The 12,612-nt window shown below is 43.1% G+C and overlaps 1 protein-coding gene across 8 annotated transcripts in view; it reads right to left on the bottom strand.

The window, feature by feature from the left end:
• Nucleotides 1–12,612, bottom strand: part of Septin1 (Septin 1) — a 231,472-nt gene that overhangs the window by 76,312 nt on the left and 142,548 nt on the right. For all 8 annotated transcript variants that reach the window (XM_076213809.1, XM_076213811.1, XM_076213808.1 and 5 more), the window contains one exon: nucleotides 11,581–11,698. In XM_076213809.1, coding sequence (XP_076069924.1) covers nucleotides 11,581–11,698 — 118 coding nt within the window. The remainder of the gene's footprint in view (nucleotides 1–11,580; nucleotides 11,699–12,612) is intronic.

Genomic DNA, 12,612 nt, shown 5'->3' with positions numbered 1-12,612 from the left:
CCTAAATACACTCCACACCCCTCCCACCCTTCCTCTCATCTGAGCACCTCCTGGATGACGGGTCATCCCTGAACCCTGCCCACCGCCCTGGGTCAGAAGCAGTGTCGCAAGACACAGTACATCCACAGCAAGGCCGCTTCATTTAATCGGCGACCCCCCCTCTCCGTCCCCCTTTGCATATAAGGAGAGGACGGGGAGAAATCCCTTCGGGCTGCGTCAAAATTTACTCACACATACTACCCCACCCCCCACCCCCCCGCCTATTCCTCCTCATGTCGTCACAACATCATCCATATACAACCATTCTCCACTCACCTCTGTCTTCCGTCCTCTCCCTTCCTTCCTCAACAGACATTCCCCTCTTCCCCAAAGCCCCCTTCACCCCATCCATCCACCTCATCCTAGGACGTCCCCTCATGTTCACTCCCTCCACATCTGCCTTCCATACCTCTTTTACTAGTCTTTCGTCACTCATTCTTTCCATGTGTCCAAACCAACCTAATATTCTTTCATCAACCCTCTCTCCCAAATCCTTTTTCACCCCTGTTCTCCTCCTCACCTCCTCATTTCTCACTCTATCTAGCCTAGTAACCCCCACCATACTTCTCAGACACCTCATCTCAAACACATTCAAACTCCTTCTCTCTTCTTCTCTTATGTTCCACGTTTCTGCCCCATACAGTGCTGTTGGCACAATCACTCCTTCATACAGTCTCCTCTTCGCATCCATTCCCAAATGTCTATTTCTCATTACACTCTTTAAACCACCAAGGCATTTACTCGCTTCTCTCAATCTACATTCTACCTCCACCTTCACTCCACCTTTTCCTGCTACACTTGCACCCAAGTATCTAAAACTATCCACTTCCTCCAGTCGCTCTCCCTTAATGTTCACTTCCAGTCTACTGCCACTTTCACCCCTTGTACATCTCATCACCTTACTTTTACCCACATTTATCTTTAGCTTTCTTCTATCACATACTCTCCCAAACTCTGCCACCAGCTTCCTCAATCCCTCCTCTGACCCTGCCACAAGCGCAGTGTCGTCCGCAAACAACAGCTGGCTCACCTCCCACTTTTCTCCATTTTCTTTAACCATCTCCAATCCCTGACTCACTACCCTAGCATTCACCTCTCGCACCACCCCATCCATGTATAAGTTGAACAGCCAGGGCGACATAACGCATCCTTGACGAAGTCCCACCTTTACTTCAAACCACTCACTCTCTCCATTTCCAATCCTAACACATGCTCTACTACTCACATAAAAACTCTTGACAGCTCCCAAAAGCTTTCCTCCTATCCCATAAATCTGCATAACCTCCCACAGTGCCTTTCTGTCTACCCTATCATAAGCCTTTTCCAGATCCATAAAAGCCCAAAAAACATCTTTCCCCTTTCCTATAGCTTTCTCACATATCTGTCTTACCACAAAGATCTGATCTACACAACCTCTACCCGTCCTAAATCCACACTGTTCCTCACCAATTACTCCTTCTGTTCCTCTCCTAATCCTCTCAATTAAGATTCTCCCATAAGCCTTCCCTACTACACTCAACAGGCTAATCCCTCTGAAATTACTACATTCACACTTGTCCCCTTTTCCCTTGTAAAGAGGAACTATACAGGCACTACTCCAGTCCTCCGGTACTTTACCCTCTCTCCAGCAAACATTAAATAATCTCACCAACCAGTCCACCATCACTGAACCTCCCTTTTTCAGACATTCTGCATGACATCCATCCAGACCAGGTGCCTTACCTGCTTTCATCATCTTTACAACTGCCTTCACCTCATCCTTCCTTATTTCTCCTCCGTTCTCCTCACTCATCACTCTCATTTTCTTCGTATTTCCCACTGCAGCTATCTTTCCTTCCCTATCCTCCTTCACATTTAGCAACTCCCTAAAATATTCTGCCCATCTTCCCCTCACTGCCATCTCTTCCATTATCAACTCTCCATCTGTACCTTTTACCTTTTCTTCCCTACTTGATTCGCCTCCTCTTCCTCTCTTAATTTCTTTCCAAAACATCTTTTTATTACTTTCAAAATTTTCTGTCATACTCCTACCCCATTTCACATCTGCTCTCCTCTTTGCCTCCTTTACCTTTTGCTTTACTTCTCTTTTCTTTTCTTTGTACCTCTCATATGACTCCCCTGTCCTCTTTTGTAACCAATCTGTGAATGCTCGCTTCTTCTCTTCTACAACCTTCTTTGTTTCCTCATCCCACCATTCACTACCCTTTCTTCTATTTCCCCCTGTCCTTCTTGTTCCACACACCATCCTTGCACACTTTAAGACTCCCTCCTTGAACCATCCCCATTCCTCCTCCACACCCATCTCTGCTCTATCCTTTACTCCCTCCCACTCCTCCTTCAGCTTCTTTTCGTACTCCTTCTCCTTTTCCTTTTCATTCAAGGAGTTCACTCTAAGAACCTCCCTACCTTTTGTCCCTTTCCTCCTTCTCCATCTATCCTCCACTCTCAACTTACCTTCCACCAAAAAATGATCTGATATTCCCCCACCCTCTCCCCTTAGCACATGTACATCCTTAACTCTTCCTATCATAATCCTATTTACCACTACATAATCCATTAGCGCTCTATCTACCACCCTTCCCTCCACCACCCTCTCCCATGTGTACTTATGCTTGACTTTCTTCCGAAACACTGTATTTGCTATCATCAACTCTCTTTCTAGACACATTTCCACCATCAACTCTCCACTACGATTCTTTCCTGGAACTCCACACTTCCCAACCACTCCATCGATTGGACCATTTCCCACTCTAGCATTAAGGTCTCCCAGTACTATTACATTGATAATGGAAGAAAAGGCAGTAAGGGGAAGATGGGCAGAATATTTTATGGAGTTGCTAAATGTGAAGGAGGATAGGGAGGGAAAGATAGTTGCAGTGGGAAATACTAAGAAAATGACTGTGATGAGTGAGGAAAATGGAGGAGAAATAAGGAAGGATGAAGTAAAGGCAGCTGTTAAGATGATGAAAGCAGGTAAGGCACCTGGTCTGGATGGATGCCATGCAGAATGTCTAAAAAAAGGAGGTACAGTGATGGTGGACTGGCTGGTGAGGTTATTTAATGTTTGCTGGAGAGAGGGTAGAGTGCCGGAGGACTGGAGGAGTGCCTGTATAGTTCCACTTTACAAGGGAAAAGAGGACAAGTGTGAATGTAGTAGTTTCAGAGGGATTAGCTTGTTAAGTGTAGTTGGGAAGGCTTATGGGAGGATCTTGATTGAGAGGATTAGGAGACGAAGAGAGGGAGTGATTGGTGAGGAACAGTGTGGATTTAGGACAGGTAGAGGTTGCATTGATCAGATCTTTGTGGTAAGACAGATATGTGAGAAAGCTATAGGAAAAGGTAAGGATGTTTTTTGGGCTTTTATGGATCTGGAAAAGGCTTACAACAGGGGAGATAGGAATGCACTGTGGGAGGTTTTGTAGATATATGGGATAGGAGGAAAGCTTCTAGGAGCTGTCAAGAGTTTTTATGAGAGTAGTAGAGCATGTGTAAGGATTGGAAATGGAGAGAGTGAGTGGTTCAAGGTAAAGGTCGGACTTCTTCAGGGATGTGTCATGTCGCCCTGGCTGTTCAACTTATACATGGATGAGGTGGTGCGAGAGGTAAATGCAAGGGTGGTGGGTCAGGTATTGGAGATGGTTAAAGAAAATGGAGAAAAGTGGGAGGTGAGCCAGCTGTTGTTTGCAGACGACACTGCACTTGTAGCAGGATCAGAATAGGGATTGAGGAAGTTGGTGACAGAGTTTGGGAGAGTGTGTGAAAGAAGAAAGTAAAGTGATAAGATGTAGAAGGGGTGAAAGTGGCAGCAGACTGGAAGTGAGCATTAAGGGAGAGCGACTGGAGGAAGTAGATAGTTTTAGATACTTGGGTACGAATGTGGCAGGAAAGGGTGGAATGGAGGTGGAGGTAGAATGTAAATTGAGAGAAGAGAGTAAATGCCTTGGTGGATTAAAAAGTGTAACGAGCAAGAGAGTAAATGCCTTGGTGGATTAAAAAGTGTAATGAGCAATAGATATTTGGGAATGGAAGTTAAGAGGAGATTGTATGAAGAAGTGATTGTACCAACAGCACTGTATGGGGCAGAAACATGGAACATAAGAGAGGAAGAGAGAAGGGAGTCTGAATGTGTTTGAGATGAGGTGTCTGAGAAACATGATGGGGGTCACTAGGCTGAATAGAATAAGAAATGAGGTGAGGAGGAGAACAGGGGTGGTAAGGGAGTTCAGGAGATAGGGTGGATGAAAGAATATTAGGATGGTTTGGACACATGGAAAGAATGAGTGAAGAAAGACTAGTAAAAGAGGTATGGTAGGCAGATGTGGAAGGAGTGAACATGAGGGGGCAACCTATGAGATGGATGGATGGGATGAAAGGGGCTTTGGGGAAGAGGGGAATGTCTGTTGAGGAAGGACGGGAGAGGACAGAAGATAGGGGTGAATGGAGAATGGTTGTATATGGATGATGTTGTGATGCATGAGGTGGAATGGGTGGGGGAATGGGGGGTGAGGCAGTATGTGTGAGAAAAATTTGATGCAGCCCGAAGGGGTTTCTCCCTGTTTTCCCCTTTTCTGCATGAAGGGGCAGAGAGGAGGGTCGCCGATTAAATGAAGTGGCCTTGCTGTGGATGTGCTGTGTCTTGCAACACTGCCTCTGACCCAGGGCAGTGGACAAGATGCAGGGATGACCTGTCATCCAGGAGGTGCCACGAGAAGAGGGAGGGTAGAGGGTGGAGGGGAGTGGAATGTATTAGGGATGGAATGAGTGGGAATGGTTTTTATGCCTTTTTTTTTTTTTTGCTACCTCCCTTGTAAGGGGGAAAAGCATTTGGTATATGTATGTACCATTTCTCAGCCTCAGGTCCGGTCCAATATTGTCTCATTAATTTCAATGGAAGCATTCACACTGGTGCTCTCGCTCCGGTCACGGTTCCGTCAAAAGATATCTTTACTGGAGCGAGACCGGAACGTGACTGGACCGTGAGCGCCAGTGTAAACTCAGTTGCCACGGTCCTGCTCCTCCTGCTCCACTCCAGTCGAGATTCAGCCTTCATATAAGCAAGTAGTGTTACCTTCTGTCCTACCAAACCATGGATAATCCAAAGGAAACACCACAATGGGATCATGAGAAAGTTAGAAAAATGATAAAAATACATTTTCTTTTTATTTATCACTGATACAATGACAATGCATACAGCGAGGATATTCATAAGCACCAACTGAATGAAATATAACCTACAAAACTTACTTTAATTTTGTGGATTCAGATGAAATGCTAATAGAATTAGTCAAAAGGTAAACCAGAGCTGTATGACCTGACTTCGCTGCACTACAGTGATAACGTGGCGAAAAGAAGAAGCTGTGTTGAAATAAGCAGGCAGCTGGGTTGTGAAGGTAAGAAATTCCATACAATAGCCTAATGTCCACTGTGGAAATGCATTTCCTATCATCACTAAACAATTTTCCTATACAATAATGTTTGCATACTTATCATATTGCCAAGGTACTGAGAGAAAAAAATACACATTATTAACCGAAGAAAGAAATTCCATATGTATAATAACAACCTATTATCCACTGCGGAAATGCATCTCCTTAGCTCACTCAACAAATATTCCTACATAAGTTTGTTCGTCTACTTATATTTTATCATTTTGCCAAGGCATTGAACCAGCTGGGGAGCTGAAATAATCTTTCAGTGTTTCTCTCGCGCCAAAAGCCTCCTTTGTAGCATTTCCCCCTCTTCCTCTCATTGGACGTACTGTGTTTGATGGAGGCATGACAACAGTATCTGGTAATGCAACAGCATTTGGGTGTATCAGATTGTGAAGTATGCATGTTGTTGTAATGATTGCATTAGCGTTAGAAGGCATAGCTTTAAGTTTCCTTAAATATATTCTGAAGGTTTGCACTAGAATACCAAATGTGCACTCAACTATCCTCCTGGCTCTAGATAATCTATAATCAAAAATCCTCTTCTCTACCTCATGTTCAGTCTGTGAACCTGGGTAGGGCCTCATCAAATTTCTCTTCAGCGGGAAAGCCTCATCTCCCACGATAACGTGTGGTGCAAGCACATCAGTGCCAGGAAGTGCAGCATCTTCTTGTACATTTCAAGTCATCCTCAATTTTGGATAGTATTTTCTCAAATGTTCCTTTGTTCATTCTGAAATAGCTGTGGAATTTACTCTCATCATCAATAAGACAAGGATACAGAGTATGGAATTCTCCTTCAGTCTTCCTATCTTGCAACATAGGATGAACCCACAATCTCTTTCTTTTTCTATTTTGTTTTCCTTCTTCTTCTTCATCAAGTGCAATAGCGATTATTGCCAACTCGGCGTCAGAAAAGTCACACATCCTTCGTAACTGATGGTAAAACTTCTACTGGTGTCGAGGGAGGGGGGATGACGGGAACGAGAGCGGACCGATAGTGTGAATACCTCAGAACCGAGAGCGGAGCGCGACCGGACCGATAGTGTGAATCAACCCTGAATACCTCAGAACCAAGAGTGGAGCGCGACCGGACCGATAGTGTGAATCAACCCTAAGAGTCCTACTACCTGTAGCCCCAAAAGGGGACATTCCTAAAAAAAAAGAAGAAAAGGCATAAGAGGGTCTGGGATGAGAGTAAAAGGGAAGAGATAGGCAGTATGTGAGAAGAAAGATGGTGCTGGCTTTGAGTGAAACTAAAATGAAAGGGAAGGCCAACTGTGAGTTTGGGAGTGTAGCTGGGAGGTACTCAGGAGTGAAGAGGGGATGAGGGAGAGAAGGGGTGGCTATACTAGTAAGTGAAGAGATAAGTAAGCAGGTACTGGAGTGGAAGGAGGTTTCATCAAGGTTGATGTGGTCGAAGCTGGGAAGGGAGATGTGGGTTTTTGTAAGTGCGTATGGACCTGGTAGTGAGAAGAGCATAGAGGAAAGGGAGGCTTTTGGGGTAGATATAAATGAGTGCATAGAGGGATTAGAGAAAAGTGTCCATGTAGTTGTATTGGGAGACCTAAATGCTAGGGTAGGAAATGAACCAATAGACAGAGTGATTGGGAAGTATGGAGTTCCAGGTAAAAATCGTAGTGGAGAAATGATGGTGGAGATGTGTTTTGAAAGAGAGTTGATGATAGCAAATACAGTGTTTAGGAAGAAAGTCAAGCATAAGTACACATGGGAGAGGGTGGTGGATGGAAGGGTGGCAGATAGAGCATTAATGGACAATATAGTGGTGACCAGGAGTATGGTAGGAAGAGTTAAGGATGTACATGTTCTAAGGGGAGAGAGTGGGGGAATATCAGATCATTTTCTGGTGGAAGGTATATTGAGAGCGGAGAATAGGTGGAGAAAGAGGAAACGGGCAGAAGGTAGGGAGGTACATAGGGTGAATTGATTAAATGAGAAAAAAAGGAGAATGAGTATAAGAAGCTGACAGGGGAGTGGGAGAGAGTAAAGGATAGAGTAGAACTAGGAGTGGAGGAGGAATGGGGGTGGTTCAAGGAGGGAGTCATAAGATGTGCAAAGATGGTGTGTGAAACAAGGAGGGTGGGAGGAAATAGAAGGAAGGGTAGTGAGTGGTGAGATGAGGAAGCAAAGAAAGGTGTAGAAGAGAAGAAGCAGGCATTCATAGATTGGCTACAAATTAGGAAAAGGGCGTATGAGAGGTACAAAGTAAAGAGAAAGGAAATTAAGCATATGATAAAGGAAGCAAAGAGGAGAGCAGATGTGAAATGGGGTAAGAGTATGACAGAAATTTTGAAAGCAATAAAAAGATGTTTTGGAAGGAAATTAAAAGAGAAAAAGGAGGCGAATCAAGTAGAGAAGAAAAGGTAAAATGTGCAGATGGAGAGATGATATTGGAAGAGAAGTTAGTGAGAGGAATGTGGGCAGAGTATTTTAGGGAGTTGCTAAATGTGAAGGAGGATAGGGAGGGAAAGGTAGTTGTAGTGGGAAGCGATAAGAAAATGAGAGTGATGAGTGAGGAAAATGGAGGAGAAATAGAGAAGGATGAAGTGAAAGCAGCTGTTAAGATGATGAGAGCAGGTAAGGCACCTGGTCTGGATGGATGACTTGCAGAATGTATGATGAAAGGAGGTATAGTAATGGTGGAGTGGCTGGTGAGGTTATTTAATGATTGTTTAAGAGAGGGTAGAGTGCTGGAGGACTGAAGGAGTGCCTGTATATTTCCACTTTACAAGGGAAAGGGGGACAAGTGTGAGTAGTAGTTACAGAGGGATCAGCTTGTTGAGTGAAGTTGGGAAGGCTTATGGGAGGGTCTTGATTGAGAGGATTAGGAGAGGAAGAGAGGGAGTAATTGGTGAGGAACAGTGTGGGTTTAGGACAGATAGGGGTTGTGTAGATCAGATTTTTGTGATAAGACAGATATGTGAGCAAGCTATAGGAAAAGGTAAGGATGTTTTTTGGGCTTTTATGGACCTGGAAAAGGCTTATGACAGGGTAGAGAGGAAGGCACTGTGGGAGGTACTACAGATATATGGGATAGGAGGAAAGCTGTTAACCTCTTCAATCCGGGGCACATCGCACGTCTGGCAGCATTAGCTGCCTGACGTGCGATGTTGCGTCATAATAATTGCATTATAAAAAATAAAGTCGGTGCTTGATCGTTCGTTCTCTTTCACCCGTTTATTTTGATAACCATAGAAAATTGATGAAGCCAGTTTAGAGAGAATGGAAATTACGTAGGTACGACTACAATAAATATAATCAAGATGGCAACGTCGGCATCATTGAGTACCCACTTGCTCCTCATGCCGCCTACGTAGGCATCACCGCATGGAAGTGGTTAAGAGCAGTCAAGAGTTTTTATGAGAGTAGTAGAGCTTGTGTTAGGATTAGAAATGGAGAGAGTGAATGGTTTGAGGTAAAGGTGGGACTTCGTCAGGGATGTGTTATGTTGCCTTGGCTGTTCAATCTTTACATGGATGGGGTGGTGCGAGAGGTGAATGCAAGGGTAGTGACAGTTTGAGGTGTGTGAAAGAAGGAAGCTGAAGATAAATGTGGGCAAATGTAAGGTGATGAGATGTACAAGGGGAGAGAGTAACAGCAGGCTGGAAGTAAGCATTAAGGGTGAGAGACTGGAGGAAGTGGATAGTTTTGGATACTTGGGTGCGAATGTGGCAGGAAAGGGAGGAGTGGGGGTGGAGGTAGAATGTAGATTGAGAGAAGCAAGTAAATGCCTTGGTGGATTAAAAAGTGTAATGAGAAACAGACATCTGGGAATGGATGCTGAGAGGAGGTTATATGAAGGAGTGATTGTGCCAACAGCATTGTACGGGGCAGAAACATGGAATATGAGAGAGGAAGAGAGAGGGAGTTTGAATGTGTTTGAGATGAAATGTCTGAGAAGTATGATAGGGGTTACTAGGCTGGATAGAGTGAGAAATGAGGAGGTAAGGAGGAGAACAAGGGTGGAAAGGGAGCTGGGAGATAGGGTTGATGAAAGAGTATTAGGATGGTTTGGACAAATGGAAAGAATGAGTGAAGAAAGATTAGTAAAAGAAGTGTGGAAGGCAGAGGTGGAAGGAGTGAATATGAGGGGGCGTCCTAAGATGAGATGGATAGATGGGGTGAATGGGGCATTAAAAAAAGAGAGGAATGTCTGTGGAGGAAGGACGGGAGAAGACAGAAGATGGGGTGAATGGAGAGGGGTAGTGTATAGATGATGCTATGATGCATGAGGGGGAGTGGGTGGGGGATGGGGATGAGGAAGTATGTATGAGAAAAAAATTGACGCAGCCCGAAGGGATTTCTCCCCGTCTTCTCCTTTTCTGCATGGGGGAATGGAGAGGGGGGTCGCCGAATTTATGAAGCGGCCTTGCTGTGGATGTGCTGTGTCTTGCGACACTACTTCTGACCCAGGGCAGTGGACAGGATGCAGGGATGACCCGTCATCCAGGAGGTGCCAAGATTAGAGGGAGGGAGGAGGGTGGGGGGAGTGGAATATATAGGAAATGGAGTGGGTTGGAGTGGTTTCTATGCCTTTTTCTTTTTGACTACCCCCCATGTAGGGGGAAAGAGCCTTTGGTATATGTATGTATGATTTTCTTGAATGCCATCAACTGCAATGCACTTTTTTTTTATCCACTGTGTCTCTTACCCAATTTTCCTTTTCTTTAATTACTTTAATTACTATTTCCTTAGAATTTTTCTCTACCTCCTGTTGTACTATTTCTTTAAATGTTATTTTTTGATTTCCTTGTTCTTGTTTCCATTGATTTTTTATTTCCAGATCTGTCTCATTAACTGATTCTCCCACTTTTTCGGTCACTGCTTGTAATTGTTCTTTGCCCTCTTTTTTTAGTTCCTCATTTTTGTTTCTGTCTTAATTTTTCTTTCCTTATCACTTCTAATCATGCTTAGTTCACTTTTCAGTTCATTAAACTCTGTTCATTTCTTCATTTGCTTTTCTAAGTTTAGTCATTTCTCTGTGCATTGCTCTATAATGTATTCTTAAGTCTATTAATTCCTCCATCTCATTGTTAATGTCTCGACTTCTTAGTAAACTACTATCCCTAGATTCCCTCTCTGCATCTAACCCTTTACCTAATATTGTCCTGTCCCTCTGGAAACCTGAAAAGACATTATTTTCCCACCTTTGAGTTGTTTTTGGTGTGTCGTTTAGAGAAGTCCTCTTCGGTATCACTCCAAGTGGCGATTCTACTCTACTCATGTCTAGTACTTTTTTCATTGGTTCATTATTCTTTCTTTCTCCTCTTCTTTCCTCCATTCTATACATTAATACACGTTATAAATCTGGATACTTTATACTTTATCACCATAGCAGTCACTCGAAAGCCATAGCTTCTTCACCATAAATATAAACATAGGTGATTGTGCCGACAGCTTTACATGGGGCAGAGACTTGGAATTAATGAGAGGCAGAGAAGAAATTTTCTAATGTGTTTGAGGGAAAATGTCTGAGAAGTATGGTAAGGGCTACTAGGTTGGATAGAGTGAGAAATGAGCTGAGGAGGAGAGCGGGAGTGGAAAAGGAGATGAAAGATAGGGCTGATGAAAGAGGATTGGGATGGTTTGGGCACAGAAAGAACGAGTAAAAAAAATATTAGTATTAGAGGTGTAGAAGGCAGAGGTAGATGGAGTGAACTTGAGGGGAAAACAGAAGACAAGATGGATGGATGGGGTGAAAAGAGCTCTGATCAAGAGGGAATGTCTGTTGAACAAGGGTGAAGGCAGGGGATGTGATTAAAGAATGGTTGTATATGGATGATATTGTGATGCTGTCTGAAGGGATTTCCCCCTTCTTCTCTAACATTAAGGTCCCCCAACACATTTACATTTATCCCAAATCTCTGTATATACTCATTTAAACCTATAAAAAACATCTCTAATTTCTTAATTTTTCTCATTACTATGAGTATATCCACTCACAAAAATCCATATCTTCCATCTCCATTATCTTTAAAGACACTTCCCTCCAGCCCACCACACACTTTCCAATCTCATCATTTACCAGTAATGCCATTCCTACACACTACACATAAAATTTATGTGACATTAATTTCTTGGCAATATTTACCTTCTTCTTGAGTTTAGCCACCTCTGCTTTTGTAAGTGTGTCTGCTTTGGCAATAACAGGCACAATGTTGACTTTGTTATGAAGTTGCTTCATAAACTGCACATCAAGTGGCTTCAACCTGAAACCAAAATACCATGAGAATCTTACTGGCAATATATGGTAAAAATATTATGGTTTTCATCAACATTAGGAATAAAAATTTCTTATCTTTCCTATGACTGAGATCATTATCATTTCTGTAAAGCAATATTCTGGGCACTTTTATACTTACACAGTTCTTTGCTGTGAGGCCATTATTCATGTTTCTTGTATTTACTCATTCAGTTATTTAATTATCACATTTTTTTCATTCATCTTCACAACAGTAAAAAAAATTGTTTGAAAAATTAACTGTTGACCACTTTGGAAGATAAAACACAAAGCCTTATCAATCAATTGATTTCCCCAGATCACTCTTATACGAGATCCATGGCCCCCAGGTAACTGTCGCGACTAAATTGACCCATAAGTCAGTCAAGGAGGAAATATTGTATTTACTTTAGTGTACTTTGCAAGAACAGAGCAACTCTCATGGGGTCTTGTCTCTTACTCCAATCAATAATCATATCTGTCTACAAATTCAGATATGATTCCAACCTGGTCTATATCTCATTATTCTATTATAACCATACTTAGATTTATTGAATCTGTAAAAATCACAGTTGTATTTATCTAATTGTAGTACACAGACTGGTTTGATGAGAATGATGAGACCATAAAGTCACTCCTCGACAACAAACAGAAGGCCTTCATTGAATGGCAGAACGACCCTTTCTCCACCTCCAAGCATGATCGTTTTAAGCACCTCCAGAGACAGGCCCAGACAATGCTTCGAAAGATGCAGGGCAAGTGGTGGGAGGACAAGGCAGAGGAGGTCCAGAGATACTCTGACACCCAGAACTCCAAGATATTCTACAGTGCCATAAAGGAGGTCTATGGACCCATGAAGCCGTGTACCGCTCTGCTCTTGACAGCAGACGGCTCCACCCTACT

This window comes from Oratosquilla oratoria, chromosome 32 (assembly GCF_046742065.1).
Source record: "Oratosquilla oratoria isolate Oo_2021 chromosome 32, ASM4674206v1, whole genome shotgun sequence".
NCBI lineage: Eukaryota > Metazoa > Arthropoda > Malacostraca > Stomatopoda > Squillidae > Oratosquilla > Oratosquilla oratoria.
This window is presented reverse-complemented; position numbering and strand designations above follow the sequence as displayed.